Below are 23,916 nucleotides of genomic sequence, written 5' to 3'. Positions count from 1 at the left end.
GTGGCTTGAAAGGCTGCCAACTTAGGAATGTGCCCAGGGTGGCACAAAACTAGTTGTTTTTTACCTAGCAGCTCAGACTCACTGTTAACAACTCCTCAGCCAATTAGGGATCTGAGCTGCCAGTGGGCTGGTTGACATCTGGGGACAGGCTTGGTTGTGCCCACAGGTGGCCTTCATTGCTATGCCTTGGCTTCCTTGGTTTGTTTGAGAGGCTAACGGCACTGACTCTTGAGGTAGTACTGAAGAATTTCACTAGCCTGTCGCTGGAAACAGAATGAAGGAGAGGCAGGGAGGGGCTCAGGAGGGCACTTTACATTGCTGGGTGCACTAAAGTTCTTAACAAGCTAGGGCAACGAGGAAGACCGGGGGCTGCTGTGGGGAGGAGGAGCCCAACAGAGGAGAGGATGCCTAGGTGCCAGCAGGCTCGGAGGTTCTTCGGGTCTGACCAGGCAGCCTCAGCTCCAGCCCGTCCTCTGGCCCCTCCCCACTGCCGGCCAGAGTCGCACATGTGTTTTCCTGTTTTCCATTTTGGTCCGTCACCCTCTGCTCTTTCTGCTTCTCAGAGTCAGCAGCTGCTGAAGTCACACCCCTGATTCTCTTAACTGCACCCCCTCACCCTAGTGTGCTGATAGCCCCCTCCTCCCTGCACTTGCTCAAAGGTCTCCAGACAGGTAAGAGGCGGGGAAGCAGGGAAAGAGAATGTGTGGGAAGCCCAGGAGGAGGATGGAGTACCTGAACATTGCCCAAGGAGAGACTTATTTCTTGGCCCCTAGCCCTGGCCCTGTCTAGGTAGAGCCTTCTGCCGCGAGACTTCAGCTTTTGGTTAATGGGAAGTCCTGGGCAGAACAGTAAACAGTTTCTTTATTTAATTCATTTTTTTTTAAAGGGACGGTCTTAGTTAAGTGGGATATAGAAAAACAAATGGAGGAGCTGGAGAGGGAGGGGCTGAGCAGCTATTGTGGAGGGATGAGGACTCTAACCAGCACCAGCCTGTATCTGTTTTGTTTCTGTTAAGGGAGGCACAGGGACGAACCCGTTGGATAGCAGTAAGCAAGCCCTGGGGTCTCAGGCAGAAAGTGTATTCTTACCATAGCTCATAGAGCGTGGTGGTTGAGGAGTCAAGACTCTGAACTGCGGGCAGGTTCCTGGAGGAGAGGAAGAGTATTCTAGTGTTGCTGTTGGAGCCTAGAGCGTGGTCGTTCAACACTGGCTGGCTGCTCTGGGAGGCACTTCATGCCCGGTATCCACTTGCGAATGAAAACTTCTCTAGGCTATAGAATGAGCGTATTTTTTTTTTTTTCTGATAGCTATGATGTCCTCAGAGATGAGCACACCAAAGGACAGGGAAAATGACAACCTGTTTTGGCTGAGCTCTTATAAGGAGAGCCTCTGGGAATGCTGCTTTACCGGGCTGCCCGAATGGGGCAAGCATTACTCTGAGAGCCAGGGTCTCAGGGAAGAAAGTGAGCTGCCAGCCCTGGTGACTTCTCGTCTTTGGTGTTAGGCAGTGGTTGAGAAAAGCGGGGAGGTTTCCATGAATGGCAGCCTCTTGTGCCTGCCTGACTGGCAGGCTGGGAAGATGAATCCATTTGTAGTACTTCCTGGAGAGACCACTAGGGCATGCTGTTTGCTGGGGTGCAGGTTCTGTCCTGGGCTGACCTGGCTCAGCTCCTTGAGGATTTCACTTTTATGCCAGCCATGAACTCAGGCTCGGACTCCCCCCCCCCCCCCCCATACACTTCCTTTCCTCCTTTCTTCTTTTCTGAATTCATTATTATTATTATCATTATTATTAATTACTATTATTATCATCATTATCATAGACTTGGGTTTATACTCCATTGTTGCCCGTGTATTTGATCCTAAAAGGCTGTGTGTTTCTCTGTTTTTAGTAGTGGGCACCCTAGATGTCACATCACTCCCCAAATGATCAAGACAGGAGCAGCCCGAAGGCAATGGCATGCTTTCTTTCCCCCACACTGCCGCCTAAGACTGTAGGGGCTTTCTTTTCAGTCTGATCGCAGACTTCTCTAGGTAACTCATTAGGGGGCCCCCTGGAGTGGTTTCCTGTGACCAGCGACCAGCAGGGCCCACAGCTGGAAGCTGAGAAGATAGCATAGCTCTGTGATCTTTGCTGCCTCCCCTCTGCTTTGGCACCCCACAGAGTGTATGGTCCCTGCCTTATGGGGGTGCATACAGTTCAGTGAGATGATGCCCTGAAACACGCAGCAGCATGTCTGATCTGGGCAAGAACTCAAGCAATGCTAGCACTGTTTTTCTGGAAAGCATAAAAAGCATTGAGGGATGCTGGGAGAAAAGGAGAGTCTTCTGGGTGAATTTCAGACATATGCGGGGCTGTCTTGTGAGAAACATGAGCTTTAAATATTTTTAAATTTTATTTTTTCATATATGGGTATTTTGATTGCATATGTCTGGGTACCATGAGTGCACAGTGCTCACGGAGCCAGAAGAAGGCATCAGAGCTAGAACTGAGTTGCGAGCCACTATATGGGTGCTGGGAATTGAAGACTGGTCTTCTCAAGAAGGGCCAGTGTTCTTAGCTGCTGAGCCATCTCTCCATCCTCCAGCATGGTCTGTGGAAGGCCTACGCTCAGCATTCCCTCTTGGTTTATCTAAAAGTTTTAACAGGCCGGAATGGGAAGGTGTGCCGTAGAGATAATTAACCTTCAGGATATTTTTGTAGAATAATCAAAAAAGGGGTAGGAGGATAGAAGAAGGGACAGACAGTTCGGTGTCTAAAAAGACTCAATACCATATTTAAAGTAGATTCTAAAGACAGAATAAACTGTGGTCTTCAAAATGCGGAACCTGTTCTGTTGATCCTGGGCCTGCCTAGCGTAGCTCATGAAACCTTATTTGCACACTTGTGTGTGTGGGTAGGTTAGCACTCTACCACTGAGTGACATTTCAGCCCTCCGTAGATATCTATACACTCATTGATTCCTTTATTGTTTGTTATTATTATTGAGACAGGGTTTCCCTGCACAGCCTTGATTGTCCTGAAACTCACTCTGTAGACCAGGCGTCCTTTGAACTCAGAGATTTGCCTCCCAAGTGTTGGGATTAAAGGCATGCACCATCACCACCTCTCATAGAAATTTTTGGATGTTCCAGAGGTTTCCCTAAGGATGAAAGAGCTCACTGGTGGGATGGAGTTGTACCCAGAAGTTTGATCTCATTTCTGAATCTTATTTCTTTGGAAATAGCTTGAGGCACAAGCTGTCATCCAGGGGAATGGCTTGAGCTTAGAGGTTGTTGCCCTTCTCCCCTCATGGGGAAGTGTACAGAACTCTCTCTTAGGACGCCCACACAGGGCGTCTGAGCCGCTCTCACACTTCCTGTAATCTCGGCATATGAACAATGGGTAGCATTCTATAGCCCTTCCTGCCTTTTTTGTTTGGGGTGAGAGAGAAGTGAGGTTTGGGTGGGATGTGGAGAACCTGGAGGTCTGTGCCACCGCTCTCCCCTTGCTGACTTGCTGGACACTCCAGGATTGCAGAGAACACACCCAGTTGGCTGTCCCTTCCCTCTGGGCCTCCTGTCCTGGGGCAGAGCTGACAAAGGAGACTCCTGAGCGAGCACCTTCTTATCACAGAAAGTGCTGAGCCAAGAGCTCCAAGCTGCCCCTTTTGCAGATGTGAAAGGGCCTGTGAACCTTGGACCCAGATGGTTGCTTAACACTCCTCTCCCTTTCCCTCACCCCTTCCTTTTCTAGCTCCCTCACCTCCTCCTCCCTTCTTGACCTGACTTAAATCCAGGAGGCATTTGTCTAGGCTTCCCTTTGACTGCTGGAGGAAGGAGGAGCAGGCCAGACTACTGTTCTTGGAGGGTGCACACCTTTTTGTCTGCTGCTGACCATTGCTGTGGGAACCCACTTCTATCCAGAGCCAGGGAGTGAGTGTGCCCCACCCTGTCCCCTTGCTAACCCCTTTCTGCTGTTCTGCGTGTCCCGTCACTTCCTCAAGCTCCAGCGTCTCTTGCTCTAGTGTTTCCCCATTTGTCTGACTAAGCTTTCCTAGTTTGTGCAGCTGTCTCTAGCTCTGTGTTTCCAGGCATCTGCTGCCCGGCCTTACCTCTTTTCCTTGGTTTTGGCTGGTATGTCTCCAGCAGTTCTGTGGTGGGTGGGCGGCCACCACCCACTGCCTCCAGTCACCGCTGGGTCCTGCTGTGTATTTGGGCCACTCTTCTGAAAGGTCGTTCCTACTTTTTGGCTGGTGTGGATGTGAGCAATTCGGTGGCAGGAACCTGGGATAGTAGAGGCTGGGACAGGTATCTGGGAAAGGAAAAGGAACATAAAGAGAATTGCCCGTCTTTTTTCTGGATGGGTGGGGCTGCTTGGGCTTTGCCAACATCGAAGATGCCAGCTGACCATTTGCTAATGGATGTTCCCAAGTAGGGAGGTGACTGTGCGTCCCTTTGAAGGAGTCAGGGGAGCTAGCAGCCTATCAGCAAAAAGAGGATCCAGCAAATTAGTCTCTTGCAGGGCTGGTTCCTCATGCAGACGTCTATCTCAGCATAGTGACATTTGAAACTGAAATCGGAGGGAAGACAGACTTCTTTGGGGGTGGTGGGAGTGGGGAGGCAGAGAAAGGTTCAAACCACTGTCGTTATACGGAGAGCTACTCAACTGCCTCCTGCCTGGCCCGTGTCACAAGGGACTGAGAGACCGGGATGCTTTTCTTCTGGGGGAAAAGTCCAGTTGGGGTCATTTTTACAAGGCTTGAGGGAAGTCGGAAGTGAGAAAGGTCTCTGAATTGGTGGGTGCTGACCCTGCGGCGTGGGAGGGAGAGATGCTGTGCGGTTGCCAACCCTGCCTTCTTTCTTTCTTAGAGGGCAATGCAAGCAAGCTGGTGAAGGCCTTCCTCCTCTCCACCATGGTCGACACTACCAAGTATGAAGCGGCTGCCCAGCACGAGGCAGATTCCTCTGCTCTGGAAGATGGGGCCAGCCCAGTGGCCGAGCAGGTAAAGCTGAAGAAGGAGATCTCACTACTTAACGGCGTGTCCCTGATAGTGGGGAACATGATTGGCTCCGGCATCTTTGTCTCCCCCAAGGGTGTACTCATGTACAGTGCCTCTTTTGGCCTCTCGTTGGTCATCTGGGCCGTTGGGGGCATTTTCTCCGTCTTTGGGGCCCTTTGTTATGCCGAACTGGGTACCACCATTAAGAAATCTGGAGCCAGTTACGCTTATATCCTGGAGGCCTTCGGAGGATTTCTTGCCTTCATCCGCCTCTGGACTTCTCTGCTCATCATTGAACCCACCAGCCAGGCCGTCATTGCCATCACCTTTGCAAACTACATGGTGCAGCCCCTCTTCCCGAGCTGTGCTGCTCCCTATGCTGCTGCCCGCCTGCTGGCTGCTGCCTGTATCTGTAAGTAGAAATGGGGCAGGAATGGGGATGTGGAGGACTGGGCAGAAGTGGAGGTGTGAGCCCAATCAAGAAGAAGGAGTTGGGGGATGAATGCCCATGACAATTATTTTAATTGTAAAAATTAATGTATACTGTGGGGGTCTAGCTAAATAAGCCCTCAAAGGGAGGCTCTGAATTCAACAACCAGTACTACCCCTAAAAAGTTTTGTGTGAAAATTCAGTTCATCTTAGTTTAAGGGTTGGTGAGGTAGCCCAGTCAATACAGAGCCTGCCTCGTGTGCCTGCGGCTGTGGTTTTGATCCCCTGCACTGTGTAAACTGTGTGTGGCGGAACCAGAAGCCCCACCACCTGGGAGACAGAGGCCTCTAGTGAGTCAGGAGTTCAAGGTCATTTCTTAGCGAGTTTGAGGCCAGTCTTGCAGACTAGACACCCTGTCTCAAAAAGCAAACAAACTGTTTTTTTTATGATGGAGCATACCTTTAATTCCAGAAGGCAGCGAGATATCGTTCTAAGGCCAGCTTGGCCTACACAGTGAAACCCTATCTTAAACAAACAAGCAAAAAGTTTAATATAGTATTAAAAAGTAAAGGAAGAGCTGGGTGGTGGTGCACACCCTTAATCCCAGCACTTGGAAAGCAGAGGCAGGCCGATCTCGTTGAATTCCAGGTCAATCCGGTCTACCGAGCTAATTCCCGGACAGTCAGTCAAAGTTACACAAAGAAATCCTGTCTCAGAAACAAAACAAACCTCCTCAACAAAACAAAACAACCTCCTCAACACCCCCACCCGAAAACCCAACCAACTAACCAAGCAAGCAAGCAAGCAAGCAAACAAACAAACAAAAAACAAAAAAGAAGAAAGCAGCCCACCTCTCCTTTCCCTAATTCTGATTGCTTGTCGCAATTGTTTTTATGTGCTCCTGCTTGTTCCCCTTCAAGAACAGTTTTTTTTTTTTTTAATGAAGTGGGACAATACAATTGTACCTGTAATTCTTAGCCTTTATCAGATTACCTAGCTGCCAGTCCTGTTCCTGGCCTTGTACGCCAGTTCCAGTTTCTCGGATTTGCAGGTGGTCGTGGGTAATGGTGTACTGCAATAGTTACCCATTTAGTTTATGCACTTTTCCTTCCTCTCCTCCTACTCCTCTTTTCTGAGACAGGACGTTGCTGTGCAGCCCACATTGACCTTGAACTCACGTCACTCAGTCTGACCTGGAACTTAGGATCTTCACGGGTTGTAGGCCTGTGCCACTGTGCCTGCTTACGTGTGTATTGACACATAGTAGCTGTATGTATTATGGGATGCAGTGTGGCATCTTATGTTTTTGGCTATGAGCCTAGCCTTTAAGGGCTGAGGCATCTCCCCAGCCCCAGTTGTGACTTGTAGTCTGTGTGCACAGCATGGACGATCAGCCGGGTAGCTGGCATTTCTGCATCTCATCCTGTGTCATCACGCTCAGCTGTCCTGAAACATTCAGCAAACTGTTGTCAGCCGCCGTCTGACCGCTGTAGGACCTTAGAAGTTATTCATCTTCTCCAGTTCACCCTGTGCTGTCAGTCTTCCATCCCCTAGGTTCTGGGAATCCTCCTTCTCCTCTTATTTTTTTTCACCAATGTTCTATATCATTTTTATTTTTATTTTATTTTATTTTGTTTTTTTTGTTTTTTGAGACAGGGTGTCTCTGTAGCTTTGGTGCCTGTCCTGGAACTAGCTCTTGTAGACCAGGCTGGCATCGAACTCACAGAGATCCACCTGCCTCTGCCTCCCGAGTGCTAGGATTAAAGGCGTGTGCCACCACCGCCTGGCTTTATTTTTATTTTTTAAAGTTAAGACAGGGTCTCACGGTGTGGCCTTTTCTGGCTTGGAACTTGTTGTGTAGACTAGGCTGGCTCCAAACCTGTGTCTGTCTCCCAAGTTTCACTTATGTTCCAGATTGCTCTAGCTATTAAGCCTCCCTGCTGCCCAAGAATTTTATGATTTAAAAACAAAAGCTGTGTGCACAAGCAGAGCCCAGAGGGAGATGTCAGGTGTTCTGAGCTCTTCCCGTCTACTGTACTCCACTGAGATGCACCGAGACAGGGTGACTTTCTGAACCTGGATTGACACTGGTGGCCAGCAAGCCCCGTGATACTTCTGTGTCTGCCACCGACAGTGTGACCATGCCCAGATTTGTGTGTGGGTTCTGAAGGTTTGAACTCAGGCCTTTATTTCCCTACTGGTTGCGATTGTTTTTCTCCTGTGAGGAACGTCATTGTGTACTCTGCACTGACACTGTAGGTTGTTTGGGTAATACAGACATTTTAGTGCCGTTCTTCAATCCGTGAACATCTTTCTTTTTAAACAAGGCCCCTTAACGTAGCCCTATCTATGTGGGAACTCTTTGTAGACCAGGCTGGCCTCAAACTCACAGAGATCAACTTGCCTTTGTGCTCAAGTGCTAGGATCAAAGGACCAAGACCCCACCATGCCTGGCTCCCTTGTGTATGGTGTGTGTGTATTCTCTTTAGCTTTAAGTGTTGTTTTGTGACTTGCAGAAATCATGAATTTCCTTGTTTACATTTGTTTCAAGGACCTTATTTGTGGCAGCTGTTGTGAACGGGAGTGGGTCTTGATTTGTCTTCCAGCAATTTCAGTATTGGTGTATAAAAGAGCTAATTATTTTTAAAATGCTGGTTTTATAGTTTGCAACCTTACCGAACTTGTCAATTCCAACAGTTTTTGGCTGGAGTCCTGAGTTTTTCTATGTATGGCCTAGTGTCATGTGCAAACAGGCACAGCTTGACTTCCTCTACCCTGTTTCAGTGCTCCTCATTTCTTCACTTGCCTAACTTCTGTGACCTTACTTCTCACTCTGCACTCCGCGAGAGCCCGCAGGCATGGTGGTGCATGCCTGTAATCCCAGTCCTTGGCAGCGGTGGTGTGCAAGATCAGGAGTTCAAAGTCGTCCATGTTTTTGAGATAAGGTCTGACTACGTAGTTGAGCCTGGCCTCAGTTTGCTTTGTGCCCTAGCCTGCAAGCATCGTAATACGTGTATCTATTGTGTGTGTGTGTGTGTGTGGTGTTTGTGTGGTGTGTATGTGTGTATGTGGTGTGTGTGTGTGGTGTTTGTGTGTTCACCTTCACATGTGATGTGGGTGTGTCTGTGCCACAGTTTGTAAGTAGGGTCAGAGGACAAATCAGGTGTTGGTCTTTGCCATCTGCTTAAGGAAAATGTGTCTTTAAAAGTATGACTTTTCTGATAATTCCATACATTTATATAACACATTTGGGTCATTTTCGCTTTCTGCTGCCCTCTCTCCTCCCTGCCCACTCTTATGAACATCGTCTTTTTCTCAGCAAGTCTCCTTCCCACTTCACATTCTTTTTGTTTGTTTATTTGTGACCTGCCGAGTTTAACAAGGATTGCTTGCACGTGGGGAGTTATTTACTGTGCTTGGGCGAGACCACTGAAGAAAGTAACGAGCTCCTCCTCCTCCAGCAATTTTAGTGCCCAGTGGGACCCGAGTGGACTGACTCACCTTGAGCAGCTCCTGCCGGAGTTCAGGAGTGCAGTGACGTTTCACAGCCCCCACCGCCACCCTCCAGATTGTCCATTTTCCCCCACCCTCTCTCCTGAGACGTTCATTCAGCCTTGGCGCAGGTGACATAATGTCCTATTTGGGGCTGAGCACTCAGAGCCACTTGTCCTATGGACATTGACCAGCTGGGAGTCTGCTTTAATCATTGTCCAGAGCAAAAGAAGCTTCTCTGACCAAGGTTGAGAGCGGCACTAATCTACGCGTATGCATATTAATATTTAGAAGGCAGTTGGCTACCATGTCTGTTTAGCAACCCAGCAGTAGGTTTTCCCTAAGGCCTACGATCTCCTGTACCATAGGCTTTAGACAAGGGTTACAGTACCAGGCGCGAATTCCCTCCCACCCGGAAAGCCTCTCGGCCTCAAATCCAATCACACAGTGATTGGTTAAGCACACAACAGTCACATCCCCTGTTGTGCCAGAGGGGCAGCTTGCCTGGTAGGTGGGCTTTGTAGCAGGCACGTTTCTCCGCTGGGTGAGATCACTGAGGACTTTTTCTTCCCCAGCAGTGGATATGGCACCTTCTGGTGCTATGAAAACTACCCAGGGGTGAGGAAACTTGCAACTTTGTTCCAGCCCGGTGTCTCTCACTATGCAGGCCCAGCTGGCCTAAATAACATGTTCCCCTCCCCTACTGCCCCCCCCCCGTGTGTGTACACGTGTGTGTGTGTGTACATGTGTGTGCGCGCCCCCCACCCTGTGTGTGTGTACACGTGTGTGTGTGTGTGTGTGTGTGTGTACATGCGTGCCCCCCCCCCTGTGTGTGAGTCGGGGAATGTTGGAGGTCAGGGATAAACCTTGGGTTTCATTCTTCAGGAGCTATTTGCCTTTCTGTTTTTTTTAGCCTTATTTAATTTTATTTTGCGTGAATGACTGTCCTGTTCGCATATGCATATGTGTTCCATGAGCATGCCTGGTGCCGGAGGAGGCCAGAAGAAGGTGTCAGATTCCCTGCAACCGGAGTGACCGGCAGTTGTGAGCCATGTGGATACTGGGAGTGGAACTTGGGCCCTCTGAAACAGCAGCCAGTCTTAACCCCTGAGCCATCTCTCCTGCCCTTGTTTTATGAGATGGAAGCTTACCAGTTAGGTTAGGCTGGCTGGCCAGGGGGCTCCAGGTGCTATTTTCTCTCAGCTTTTCAGTGCAGGGACTACAAGTGTTTACCACCACAACCTCCTTTGCTTTTTTGTTCTTTTGGATGTTTTTATTTTTATGCGTATGAGTGTTTTGCTTGCACGTATATAAGTGCACCATGTGTGTTGTGCCCAATGAGGCCAGAAGGCAGAGTCAGATCCCCTGAAACTGGAGTTTAGGTGGTTGTAAACCACCTTGTGGGTGCTGGGACTGAATCTGGGTCTTCTCTGAGAGCAGCAAGTGCTCTCACAAATTGCTGAGCCATCTCTCCAGCCCCACGCCAGGTTTTTTCTTAGTGTAGGTGCTAGATATCAAATTTTACTAACGGAGCTATTTCCCACTCTGTGCTCTGCTCCTGAGCTATATTATCATCTCCTTATCACTGACTCAGAGGATTTTTTTTTTTTTGCATTGACCATTTTTTCCCTGTGATATTGATTGAGCTCTCCTCCCTGCTTCTCCCCTCCCCCTTCAGCCCTCTCCGAAGCCCAATTAACTCAGGAGATCTTGTCTTTTTATACTTTCTACTTCCCATGTAGATTAGATCTATGTAAGTCTCTCTTAGTGTTCATATTGTTGTCTAAGTTCTCTGGGATTGTGGTTTGTAGGCTGGCTTTCTTTGCTTTATGTTTCAAAACCACCTATGAGTGAGTACATGTGATAATTGTCTTTCTGGGTCTGGGTTACCTTACTCAATATAATGTTTACTAGTTCCATCCATTTTCCTGCAAAATTCAAGCTGTCATTATTTTTTCTGCTGTGTGGTACTCCATTGTGTAAATGTACCACATTTTTCTTATCCATTCTTTGATCGAGGGGCATTTAGGTTGTTTCCAGGTTCTGGCTATGACAAACAAAGCTGCTATGAACATAGTTGAGTACATGTCCTTGTGGCACAATTGAGCATCCTTTGGATATATACCCAAAAGTGGTATTGCTGGGTCTTGAGGAATTAGTTTGTTTCCTAATTGTCTGAGAAATCACCACACTGGCATCCAAAGGGGCTGTACCAGCTTGCATTCCCACCAGCAATGCAGAAGTGTTCCCTTTTCCCCACATCCTCTCCAGCATAAGTTGTCATCAGTGTTTTTGATCTTGGCCATTCTTACAGGTGTAAGATGGAATCTCGACTCTGAGGATTTTTATTATAAAATAATGTTGGTTTCTGCATTGATTGGATGGTTAATATACTTTTAATCTTCACTTTATTAATGTGATTGATATATCAGATGTACTGATTTGCATAGCTTTTAAAATATTTTATATTTGTTTACTTTGTATGTGTGCATGTATATATGTGTGCTGGTAAGCTTTTGTCCTGAGGGTCCTGGGGATGGAACCCAGGTCGTCAGACTTAGCAGTAAGTGCCTTTACCTACTAAGTCATCCCTCCCTGCCCTCTTCTAATTTGCTACTGGGAACTGGACTAGGGGCTTTGTCCATGCTGAATGAATGCTCTGCCACCAAGCTGTATCCCCAGCCTGACTGTATACTGTATATATTAAAACATTTTTGCATCCCTGTATATTCCCTTTTGATATTGTCTATAATCTTTAAAATTTTAATTTGAGACAAGGTCTCACTGTATAGTCCTTGCTGGCTTCGGACTTGGAATGTAGCTCAGGCTGGCCTTGAACTCACAGAGGTCAACCAGCCTCAGTCTCTTGAGTGCTGGAATTGAAGGTGTTTGCTACCATGTCTGACTTTTTTATTTTTTAAAATTTTAATTTTTTTTGACATATCAAAGGCTGTGCAGTCATAAATTGGCCTTGAACTGGTGATACTTTTGCTCTTGCCTTACCCTCTTGAGTACTGGGATTACAGGCATGCACCACCATGTTTGTGGGCTGAGTGAGTGGTTCGGCGCTTGAATGTTTGTTTGGGTAGCATTTGTGAGGGGCTGGATTCAGTCCTTGGTACTGCAGTCTCCTTCAAACAAATAGCAACAAAACCAGCTGGCGATGAGCTGTGTCCCAGCTCAGTGGTGGGACACTTGCTTAGTATGTTTGCGGTCTTGGGTTCTTCAGGACTTAGCAGCAAAACTGTCTACTAGTGGGCTGCCTTCCTTCTTTCTATATATAAATATATTCAAAAGTGATTCAGTGTGTGTGTGTGTGTGTGTGTGTGTGTGTGTGTGTGTGTGTGTATGTAGGTCAGAGGACAACTTGTGTGAGTCTGTTCTGTCTTTCCACCATGTGGGTCACAGGGATCAAACTCAGGTCAGCAGTACCATTTTGCTGGACAGGAGTTTTTTCTTGAGAGACTTTTTATCTATGATTCAATCTTATTATCACTTAGTTGTCTGCTTAGGTTTTGTATAACCTCACAATTCCACCTGCAGATTATATACATTCAGAAATTTATCTGCTTCTTCTAGGTTTTCCAATTCATATTCATAATGATCCCTGATGACCTTCTGTATTTCACTTATAATGTCTTCCTTCATCTCTGATTTCACTTATTTGGGATTCTCTTTTTGTCTTATTTAGTCTAGTCCTTGCTAGATACCAGAAGCTAACAAAAAGCCCAGTGTTAGGAATGGGTTATACCTTTTGGAGTTGTTGGCCCAGTGAGTAGAGTAGACTTCCCGACATTCCAGGCTGTTGCCAATGACATTGGTCGCCTTCAGAATGCGATGGTAAGACACCAGTGCCAAAGACACGGCATGCAGTGTCAAGCTGTACTGACCTGGGAGTTTCGTCTCTGCAGGCTAGCTTTCCTAGTGCTGTGTAGCTGGACTTTTCTGTCCCGCCAGCCCACTCTCAAATAACCACACAGACACAGAGACTTACCATTAATTAGAAATGCTTGACCAGTAGCTTACTTAGGCTTGTCTTTAGCTACCTCTCATAACTTAAATCAACCCATTTCTATTAATCTGTGTGCTGCCCTGAGGCCTGTTTACCTCATCTACATAGTTCCCATCCTGCTCACTCTGTCTCATGGCATCTTCCTCTGACTCTGCCCTTATTCTTCCTAACATTCTCTCTGCCCCCAAAATCCTGCCTAGCCATCGGCCAATCAGCTTTATATTAACCACGTGGGCAACACATCTTCACAGTGTCCAGAAGGACTTTTCCACAGCAGGGCTGGAAGGTGTATGGCATACTCCTGGAGGGGAGAAATAATGGTCAATTTTACCCAGCTATGAACCTGAGAGCTACAGTAACAATCTGTCTGGCAAGTTAAGTGCATCGTACAATAGTGGCACAACTGTTAGAGGAATAACCAGCTACCTTCTGATTGGATTTAAGCCTGATCTAAAGGACTAGAGCGATGGCTCAGCAGGTCAGAGTATTTGTTAATCTTCCAGTGGACCCAGGCTTGATTCCCAGAACACACATGGATGCTCAACAAACAATAGTCTTTAACTCCAATTGTAGCGGATCTGAGGCCTTCTCCTGACCTACATGGGCAGCAGACACACATGCTATATACAGACACACATCAAAGCACTCATTCACATTAAAAAAAAAAAAACCTATCCCATGGCACTATTATCAGGGTCATGACCTGTGACTGGATAGGTCAATGGCCTTGGGGTGGCCCTACTATTATTATTCTGCTAGATGGATATAGCCTTGAACTGACTCCTGAAGACTTACTGCAGATTAACAAATCACATCAGCTCCTTTTCTGTTGTGTTGTCAAGACACTGTGACCAAGGCAAAATATAAATGAAAGTATTTCATTGGACTTACGATTTCAGATAATTGCCGTCCATGATGGCCGAGCAAAGGCATGATGGCAGGAAAACCTGAGAGCTCACATCTTGATCTGAAAGCAAAGAAATAATTTTATGGCTGGGGGTCACCACAACATGAGGAACTGTATTTAAGGGTCGCAGCATTAGGAAGGTTGAGAGCCGCTGCCCTCGTCCCTTGCTTCTAGCTCCTGTTTCAGCCTGGGTGAGCCCAAGACCTTGGAGATTGCTCTGATCCCCAGCTGTGAAGTGTAGACATTCTGTCCATTTATGCAGCAGCAGCAGCGTGCAGCCCAGCATGTGCGGGAGTTTTACACCAGTGCAGCGGTTCCCTGGGCTGACAATTTGCAAAAACCCAACTCTTATTTTCTCTTCTCTTCTGCTTTCTTCATTGCTCTTGTTCCCCAGCTTCTTCCATTCCCCTGCTTTACAACGGACAGTTTCTTGCGATTTACACACCCATGTTTGTGACTGACACTGATCTCCGCATGGGGATGTTGGTCCTGCAAGGCAAGTGTTAGGAAGGCCAGCAGGCACTCTTGGGGAAGGAAGCCTTTCCCCGAGGTCTCAGATGTGACCTGTGGTTTCTCTTGTGTCGCTTTCATGTGATCTGGTAGCTCACTGACTGGTGAAACCCCTTTCCATATTTGTTGGTCTCGGGCTCCTCGAATGTGGTATGAAGTACCGTGGCTTGTGTAGAGAGGGTTATTCTCGTAAGTGATATTTTTAAGGTGACTGCATCACTGTAAGCACCAGGCCGCTATTATTTTTAACCACTTTTGCTGACATCTCCTTAAAACCAGTGGTGCATTTGCTTGCCTTTGTAATTTGACATTTCTTCTGATGACTCAGGGCTATTATTGCGCAGCCTCCCCCCTCTTCCCTCCCTTATTTTCAAGACAGGGTCTTGCTAAATAACGAAGGGTGATCCTAAACACATCTTAATTTTTTTTTTTCCTGAAACTGTGAGGTCTTCTTAGGCCCCTTGATAGGGAAGAACATTTGCTTCCTTCGTGGCTACCGACTGCTGGCTTGACTTTAGTCCTCTGGGTTTTAGTCTCTCCTGTTTGTGATGTCTGTGACAGCTGCCTGTCATTCCTTGATTTTGGCATCATGCCCACCTACATCTGTCACTCCATCTGTCAGTCACCCCCCTCTAATTTGCTGTTTCTAATCTAGGAATAGAAATGTACTCAAACCCTTGAACACCCGCACGCACACGTGCATGCACAAGAAAACATGCAAAGCAGCCACAGTTACGAAGAGTCTTTGGACTTCCCCAGTGAGTAAAAGGCACGGGGTTTGCATGTGGGTTCAGGGCGTGCTTTTAAGACTACCCTGTAGAGTGTGCTCCACGCGTGTTTGAGGCTGAGCTTCACGGTGTAAGGGGAAGTGACTTTACCTCTGGTACAAGGTGAGAAGGAACTGAGAGTCAGGGACTCCAGCTGCTGTGACGTCACTACTCCACACACAGAGGCAGGATGACTACTTGAGCCCATGGATTCCCAATAACATATTTCAGAGATTTGGTGAAAAACAGCTGGGTACGCGGCACCTGTCTCCCAGTTCAACATTTGGAAGGTGAAAGTGGATGTTTCATGAGTTCCAGGTCAGCCCAGACTACCTAACAAGACCCTGTCTCAAAACCAAACAAACCAAAAACCAAACCAAACCAACCAACCAAACAAGCAAAAAACCCAAAACAAACAGGGTGTGCCTTTAATCCTAGCACTCTGGAGGCTCTTGCAGGTGAACTGTGAGTTCGAGGCCAGTCTGGTCAATGAGTTCTAAGCCAACCAAGTGTACACAGTGAGTGATATTTTGTCTCTAAACAAACAAAAGCAGAACCCATCTGTAAGAAAGATTCAATGAAAGCCATACATTGAACTCAAGTGTAAGGTATTGATTTTTATTATGATTGAAGCTACTGTCAGGTATTTGTAGGCGTTGACTTTTCTTGCAGTTTGGTCCCATCCATGAGATACTACATAGGTAGCATTATGGTAAAAGTAAATGTTGCGGATCCCCAAGTGGCTGCAGTGGGCAGCGGGCCATGAGACCATGCCACAGGTCCCTGAAGTGGCCGCCAAAGTGGTGGCAGGCAGCGGGTCCCAAGAGCATGCCGCAGGTCCCCAATGTGGCAGGTAGTGGGCAGTGGGTCCTGAAACCATGCTGCAGGTCCCCAAAGTGGCAGTGGGCAGTGCGCCATGAGACCACACCAGAGGTCCCCGAAGTGGTAGCAGGCAGCAGGCAGAGGGTCCTGAGAGCAGCCAGTCCCAGGAGGCAGGGAGCCATGTGGTGGGACATGAGGAGAGACAGTTGGATAGGCATACCATGAGACTACACCACAGGTCTCTGAAGGCGGCTGGTCCTGGGCAGGGAGCCACGCAGCAGGCAAGAGACAGAGACATGAATAGGCACACCATGCAGAGTGAGGTTGGATATTTATTTAGTGGGTTATGGAAGGGAAAGGGGAGAAAAGGAGAGAGAGAGAGAGAGAGAGAGAGAGAGACAGGAGGAAGGGGAGAAGTTGGGAGAAGAGAGAGACAGAAACTGTTTCCTTGAGAGGGAGATGGAAAAGGAAGGGACTCAGGCTAGAAACTGAAGATCAGCTTGCTTTGGCAGATGGGGGGGGGAGGAGTGGGCATGGCAGCTGGACTTTGTTCAACATGAGATAGAGATTGGGAAGATGGTTCAGAAGGGCAGAGAGTAAGAATTTACTGACATGATTCATGATTTCAGTTCTTCAGTCACTGTTACATAAGCTCATAGTGCAAGTAAGTTGCTGAGGCCTTTTGTCAGAAGTTCCTGTCCCACCAACAGCTCCCAAATAAACATACTGAGGCTTATATTAATTGCAAAATGTTTGGCTAATAGCTCAGGCTTATTACTAACTAGCTCTTACATTTAAATTAACCCATGTTTCTTATCTACCTTCTACCACATAGCTCATGGCTTGTTACTTTTTTTCTACACATTGTGTGTCCTCTGTGTCTGCTGGTGTCTCCCTTGGTTTTACCCTTCCTCATCCCAGCATCCTTAGCTCGGTTGCCCTGCCTATACTTCTTCTCTGGCTACTGGCCAGTCAGCATTTTATTAAACCAATTCAAGTGACAAATCTTCACAGTGTACAAAAGGACTATCCCCATAGCAGAGGCCTGGAAGGACATTTTGGTTAGCCTCTGTGAGGACTCAAACTAAATCTTCATGTTAACACAAGAAAGGCTTTAATACACAGCTCTCATCCATTCTCATCTTCAGAAAGCATGATGAAGGCATATTATGTGCAAGATATTTTATTTGGTATTGGGAAAGGATAATGGCGCCTATCCCTTTCCATCCAAGAACTCATATGGCAGGAGGAGACAGATGCTATCATATAGCATGCCATGTATTGGAAGTGTAGTGGCAGGCGTGAGAGACACCAGTAAGACAACTGGAGCTTTGCTTTTTGCTTTGAAATGTTTTCCCTATGTAGCCCAGGCTGCTCTCCCGATTGCTTGTTATTACAAGTGTTTACTGTTCCTGGCAGAACGTTCTGTGGGAGGAGAACTTAGGAAGGCTTTTCAGAGAACAATCATGCTCAGTTCAGACACAAGTCTGAGCGCTACACAGCTTCTCAGAGAAAACCGCATTTGCAGCTTGTGGAATGTTCAGAGAATCCTAGGTAGTTGGAATGTGGGCTGGTCAAGGAGATGGCCCAGGGTGAAGATGGTTCTGCCTGGTGCCTAATATGGGCTCAATCTCAGCTGTAAGGGAGCTTTTGGTTTCTCGAAGCCTGTGAGGCTGAAGGAGGTGGGAGGCACTAAAACAAATGCAGTTGACTCCAAGGAGAGCTCTGGTAGCTATGTGAAGAGTGATTTTGGAAAGAATGTGAGATAGAAGATGGGGAGAAAGGTTTAGCACTAGAAACCTGAGTCCTGGGACTGGAGAGATGGTACAGTGGTTAAGAACACTGACTGCTCTTCTGGAGGACCCAGGTTCAATTCCCAGCACCTGCATGGCAGCTAACAACTGTCTGTAACTCTAAGATCTGGCAACCTCATACAAGCATACATACAGGTGAAGCACAAGGCACATAAAATAAAAGAAATAAAATTAAAAAAAAAGAAAGGAAACCTGAGTCCCCATGCAGAGTACTGAGTGGTCTTAGGGACAGAGGTGCGAGGTTGGATAAACTGCTGGGACTTCTTTAATGAGATGGGAGATCTCAGAAGCAAACAAGGGGCTTGAACGTGAACAGGTCAGCGTGGTGGGGACCCAAGTAGAGGCTTCCGGGCTTGTGCTGGCTCCTACAGTTCTTCTGTCAACAACAGCAGGAGTGAGAAGCCCAGATCCACACTGCAGCTGCAGCAGCCTGAGAGTTCTTTGCAGAGTTCCACTCAGGTGAAGCCAGGACTCTCAGCTTCACCGTGGAAAGTAATTCAGTATGGGTCAGTATGAAGCAAAGCTGGCGTTTCTTGTGTATACATACATACACATATACACACACATACTTAGATATCCATGCACATCTTAGTCTCTCTTTCACTGAGATCCACCTGCCTCTGTATCCTGAGTGTTGAGATTAAAGACGTGACATCATGCTTGGAATACAGAATTAAAAAAAATGTAGACCAGGCTCAAACAAACTCATAGAGGTGCACTTGCCTCAGCCTCCAGAGTTCTGGGATTAAAGGTATGTGTATTTGGTTCTTCACTATATAATAATAATAATAATAATAATAATAATAATAATAATAATAATAATATGTTTTTAAAAATTTATTTTCTTTTTAATTATGTTCATGTACGTTTACATATGTGGATAGGTGCATGTGCATGCAGGTCCCCAAACAGGCCAAAGGCATTGGATGCTTGTGGACCTGGACTTATAGGTGATTGTGAGGCACCTGAAGTGGTACTGGGCATAACACTTAGGTCCCTACAAGTCCAGCACACACTCTAGTCCCTGAGTCCTCTCCCCAGCCTGAAAGTTGGAGTTTCTTTTCTTTTTAAAGATTTCATTCACGCATTCATTTGTTTGTTTATTTATCTATTTGTGTGTGTCTATGTATATGTGTGTGTGTGTAAATCTGTGTACACAGATGTGTGTGCAGGTGCCCATTGAAACCAGAAGAAGTTGGAGTTAGAGGTGTTTGTGAGTCAACTGATGTAGGTTCTGGGATCTGAACTCTGATCCTTATAAATTGAGCAGCAAGTGCCCTTAGCCACTTAGCCATCTCTCCTGTCTAAATTTATTTATATTTTAATTTTATGTTATGAGTATTTTGTCTGCATGTATGTAAAGTGCACAACTTGCTTGCCTGGTACCCAACAGAGTCAAGAAAATGACTTGAAAGTGGTTGAAGGTAGCTGTGGGTGCTGGGAATCGAACCTGGGTCCTCTGCAAGAGCAGCCAGTGCTCTTAACGGCTGAGCCATTGCTCCAGCCCCCTCTCCCCAAAGTTGGAGGTTCTAAAGGTTTTAACATAGGTTTGAGCGTGACCCTTGCAGGGAGGGAGGGATGCTCAGGAAAAGGGGTTATTTACCAGATGTGGGCGGGCCTCTCCAGAAGAGTTTGTTCTTGGGCTCTCAACAGTATCCATTTATATAATCTGCATGGTTTCTGAAGTTACGTGGTTCAAAGAGTTGCCAAGAACTTCCCCCTCCTTTTTGGAAAATGAGATCATAGGGTGGTTCATGACTTACAAGGGAGTTAAGAAGTGTGTTTGGTTATAAACAAAGTGAATAATCTTATTAGTGAGATCCTCAAAAAATGACAGGTTGGCATCTGGGTAAAGAAAGAGGTTAAATTAAAAGATTGTGTAAGCATGGTCCAGTTTTATTTTAACATTTGAATTATTTCTGTTTGGAAGGAATATTGTTCCCTTAGGTAATCTTTGTGGCCAATTTTCTCAGTCTTGTCAAAATTCTCAACCTTCAGCTGGTGAGAGATCTCAACCGGACTCTGGAGTGAGGGCTGCTTCTGTCTCATTTCCCCTTCATTCCCCCGATCCTTTATCCTGTCTTATTTCTATATGCAATGCCTTACGGGTCACTATGACCCAGAGTTGGGTCATTTTCTGGGGAGTTGAGTCATGTTTGCTTTCAAAAGAAATAGATGCATCAGGTGTTAGTTACAGTGGTGAGCATGTTGGATTCAGTTTCTTTTGCTGTGAGGAGACAGCATGACACAACAACTCTTACTTTTTTTTTTAAATTATTTAATTTTATGTGCATTGATGTGAGGGTGTCAGATCCCCTGGAACTTGAGCTATAGGCAGCTGTGAGCTGCCATGTGGCTCCTGGGAATTGAGCCTGGGTACTCTTATCCACTGAGCCTTATCCGCTGAGGTGTGTGCGTGTGTGTGTGTGTGTGTGTGTGTGTGTGTGTGTGTGTGTATGGTGTGAATGCCAAGTGTGTGCAGGTACACTCAGAGGGTATACCAAGAAGCATCAGACCTCTTGGTACTTGAGTTACAGGCTGCTGTATGAGCTGCCATGTGGGTGGGTCCAATTGAATGTCAAGTCTACAAGAGCACCAAGTGTGCCTAATCACTGAACCGTCTCTCTAGCCCTTCCCTAAAAAAATTAAAGATTGCACTTATTGGTGGTGTGTGTGTATGTACACACACGCCATAGCACACGTGTGGAGGTCAGAGGACAACGTACTGGAATAAGCTCTCTCTCTCCTTCCATCATGTGAGTTCTGGGGGTCAAACTCAGGTCATCAGGCCTGGAGAGAGAGGCCTTTATCCGCGGAGCCATCTCGCTGGGTCCCGCTTCTCTTTCTGTACCTCCTTCTCGTCTTTTTGTTGTTTTGTTTTGCAGGCCTGGGATCCATGCCAGGCAAGCACTTTCCTACTGAGCCACACCCCAGCTCCCTGTTTCATTTTTTCTCTGTGGCGCTCATTATCACCAAGCATCAAAGATTTATTGTTTATTGTCTGGTTTTTCCTCTACAATGCAAACATTATGGGAATAAGATCTTTATATTGGTTATTGTTGGCTCTCTAGCACTTTCTTCTTCTAGGTACTCATTAAACCTTTTGAAAAAGGAGGTGTGACTTTCTAGACACAGGGAAAGGCAATAGGAAGACACACGGGTGAGAAAAAGTGCAGGGTATGGGTGTTTATAGGAGACTGTGGGATAGAAAGGAGAAAACAAAGCACAGGGCTGGAACTTGAGCTGTACCTTCCTGAGGGGTCAGAGTTACCCTAAAGCATGGGGGTGGGCAAGGATTAAATGGGACCAATAATCTGGTGGCACACACCTTTAATCCCAGCACTCAGGAGGCAGAGGCAGGCGGATCTCTGTGAGTTTGAGGCCAGCCTGGTCTACAAGAGCTAGTTCCAGGATAGGCTCTAAAGGTACAGAGAAACCCAGTCTCAAAAACCTTAAACGGGACCAAATATGGCTGGACTGGAACAAAGGCAAGGCCATTGGCAGACATACCATTAGGAAGCTCTTTCAGGGGCTGGAGAGATGGTTCAAGTAGTTACAAACTCCTGTAGAGGGCATGGGTTCTAGTCCTAGCACCTACGGTGACTCACAGTTGCCTAACTCTAGTATCCACGGTATTTGACCCCACAGGCACCAGGCATGCATGTGGTACAGATATGCCAGCAGAAAAAACACCCAAGTATGAGAGAGAGAGAGAGAGAGAGAGAGAGAGAGAGAGAGAGAGAGAACCTGCACTAGGGAAATGACACTTGGATGGACAGAAATGGTGGCTCTGAGAACAGTTTAGAGGTTATAATTAGTGCAGCCAGTGAGGGTTTTGCAGTGTCTTTTATTAGTTATTCTACAATTTCATACATGTAAACAACTTCTGTTTGTTTTTATTTTGGAGGCAGGCTCTCACTGTATAGTCCTGGCTGACCTGGAACTCTAAGATCTGCCTGTCTCTGCTTTTGGAGTGCTGAATTACCACAACTGGTTTGTTTTATTTTTTTAGGAGTGAACAATAACTAGTGTGTACCTGGTGCCCAAGGAAGCCAGAAAAAGACATCGTATCCTCTGGGATCTGATGTTACAGACACTTGTGAACTAGCATAAGGGTGCTAGGAACTGAACCTGGGTCTTCTGCAAAAGCAACAAATGCTCTTAGCCACTGAGCCATTTCTCCAACCTTTGTTAGTGTTTTTAGATGAAATATCTTTAATTAATTCCTTGACAGTTTCATCTGTGTAAGCAATGTGTCTGATCCTGTCTAACCTCAGCCCTCTCTTCCCTCGTGATTACACGTCTTTGTCCTCCCTTCATCGCCTCCCCTTTTTCTCCCCTCTCTCTTTTCTGTAAGCTAGGGAGTCCAGTTAGTGTTGTCTGTCGGGTGGATGGAGCTTGTGCAGGTAGCCACAGCTGCAGGGAGCTCATGAGAACAGTGTCTAGGTCGTGACCAGAAGACAGCATCCCACAGCCTTATCTTCCACCTCCAACTCTTCCATTCTTTCTGCCCCCTCTTCCTTGGTGTTCCTTTGACCTTGGGGAGAGGGATTGCTGCAGCTATCTTGTTTAAAAATGAATACTCATTAGTCACCTATTTTCAGCACTTTGACCATTTAGCAAGACAACAGTAGTAGGTTCCACTTGAGGGCCTGTGACCACCTCAGCTGTGGGCTTTTGACTAGGTTCATAGTACCAGACAAAAGATCCTTCCTGTGCAGCAGGCATCAGATTCAATCATAAAGCAGTTGGCTACCTTCGTAACCTTTGTGCCACTATTGCACCAGCGATTTTAGAGTATTCAGGGCTCACCACTGAGTAATATCATTGAAGGCTTTTTTTTTTTTTCTCCCACTGGCCTGCATAGCACCTTCCAGCACTATCAAAGCTAACCAGAAGGAGGAAGTTTTGGGGTCAGTTCCAGCGTGAGATTTTTATGTCCTGTAACCCATGTGTACTGTATCTACAGTAATAGGGTCTTGTCCATTGGGCGATCAAGAGCAATAGCAATAGCCTGTGTTGTTTCGAAGCTTCTGGGGCTTCCTTAAGTGGTGACTTATAAGGATGTATTCCGTGCCTGGAACTGAGATTTTTATTTAAAAACCCGTGTCTTCTGGGGTAAGCATTGTTCACCTGTGCAGGGTTATTGTGTTCAAATTCCCTTTCTCTAAAAAAAAAAAAAAAGTATTAAAATCGTTTTATTTTTACGTTTTATGGGTGTTTTGCTTGTGTGTATGTCTATGTAACATGCATGTTTTACTTGCATGTAAGTCTATGTAACACGCATGCAATGCCTGTGAGGCCAGAAGCAGGTGTCAGATCCTCTGGAACTGGCGTTATGGGTGGTTGTGAGCTGACATGTGAGTGCTGGGAATGGAACTTGGGTCCTCTAGAGGAGTAGAAAGTGGTTTTCATCACTGAGCCACCTCTCTGCCCTACTATATTAAACTAGATTATAAAATAGTAGATTTCTGTAAGGGATTTTCATACACTCTTAGTTTGAATTAATCTCCCTCCCCCGAGCCCCTCCTCTCCTGTGTCCTCCGTACCCCCCCAAGTCCTGCTTAGACTTTTAACCCCTAGTGTTCCATTCAGTCCTCTGTGTCCTCCTCTCTCTTCATCCTTTAAAAGCTCTTCATCTCCCCTGTCACAGGTTCTAGCCTCCTGAGTGCCACAGACACTCCAGATTAAACACAGAGATCCAGAAACCCAAAGCTAGGATCCACATAGAGACAGCACTGCTTATGTCTGCTTATTTCCTTAGTTTTGGTCAGGGTGACTTGTCATTTGTTGGAGGTGGGGTGCTGAAGTCTACCACTATGGCTGTGCTGGGGCTAACCTGTGTCTAACTTCCATTAGTTTCTGTTTTGTGAAATTGGCACTCCTGTGTTTGGGCACATATGCTTAGAACTGTACTGTACTGTGGCTAATTGTTCCTTTAATCAGTATGAAGGGCTGTCTTTTTTTTTTTTTATTTTCGAGACAGGGTTTCTCCGTAGCTTTTTGGTTCCTGTCCTGGAACTAATTCTTGTAGATCAGGCTGGCCTCGAACTCACAGAGATCCGCCTGCCTCTGCCTCCCGAGTGCTGGGATTAAAGGCGTGCGCCACCACCGCCCGGCTTGAAGGGCTGTCTTATTCTTTCTCACTAGTTTTGCTTTGAAATCTACTTGTCTGATATC

General features: G+C 46.6%; 1 protein-coding gene across 3 annotated transcripts in view; it reads left to right on the top strand.

Moving 5' to 3' along the window:
• The first annotated feature begins 549 nt into the window (after positions 1–549).
• The window catches only part of Slc7a7 (solute carrier family 7 member 7), a 48,221-nt gene continuing 24,854 nt past the window's right edge, over positions 550–23,916 (top strand). Inside the window, exons 1-2 of one of the 3 annotated variants that reach the window (XM_041634124.1) lie at positions 550–671; positions 4,852–5,394. In XM_041634124.1, coding sequence (XP_041490058.1) covers positions 4,896–5,394 — 499 coding nt within the window. In that variant the 5' untranslated portion in view covers positions 550–671; positions 4,852–4,895. Of the gene's footprint in view, positions 672–3,784; positions 3,916–4,752; positions 4,767–4,851; positions 5,395–23,916 lie in introns of those variants that run through there. The other 2 variants (XM_041634123.1, XM_041634125.1) reach the window with 2 other exon arrangements.

The sequence above is a fragment of the Microtus oregoni genome, unplaced genomic scaffold (assembly GCF_018167655.1).
Source record: "Microtus oregoni isolate MIOR12 unplaced genomic scaffold, Mior012 000045F_ref0000178, whole genome shotgun sequence".
Classification (NCBI taxonomy): Eukaryota; Metazoa; Chordata; class Mammalia; order Rodentia; family Cricetidae; genus Microtus; species Microtus oregoni.
The sequence above is the reverse complement of the archived record's forward strand: the minus strand, read 5'-3'. Positions and strand labels throughout refer to the sequence as shown.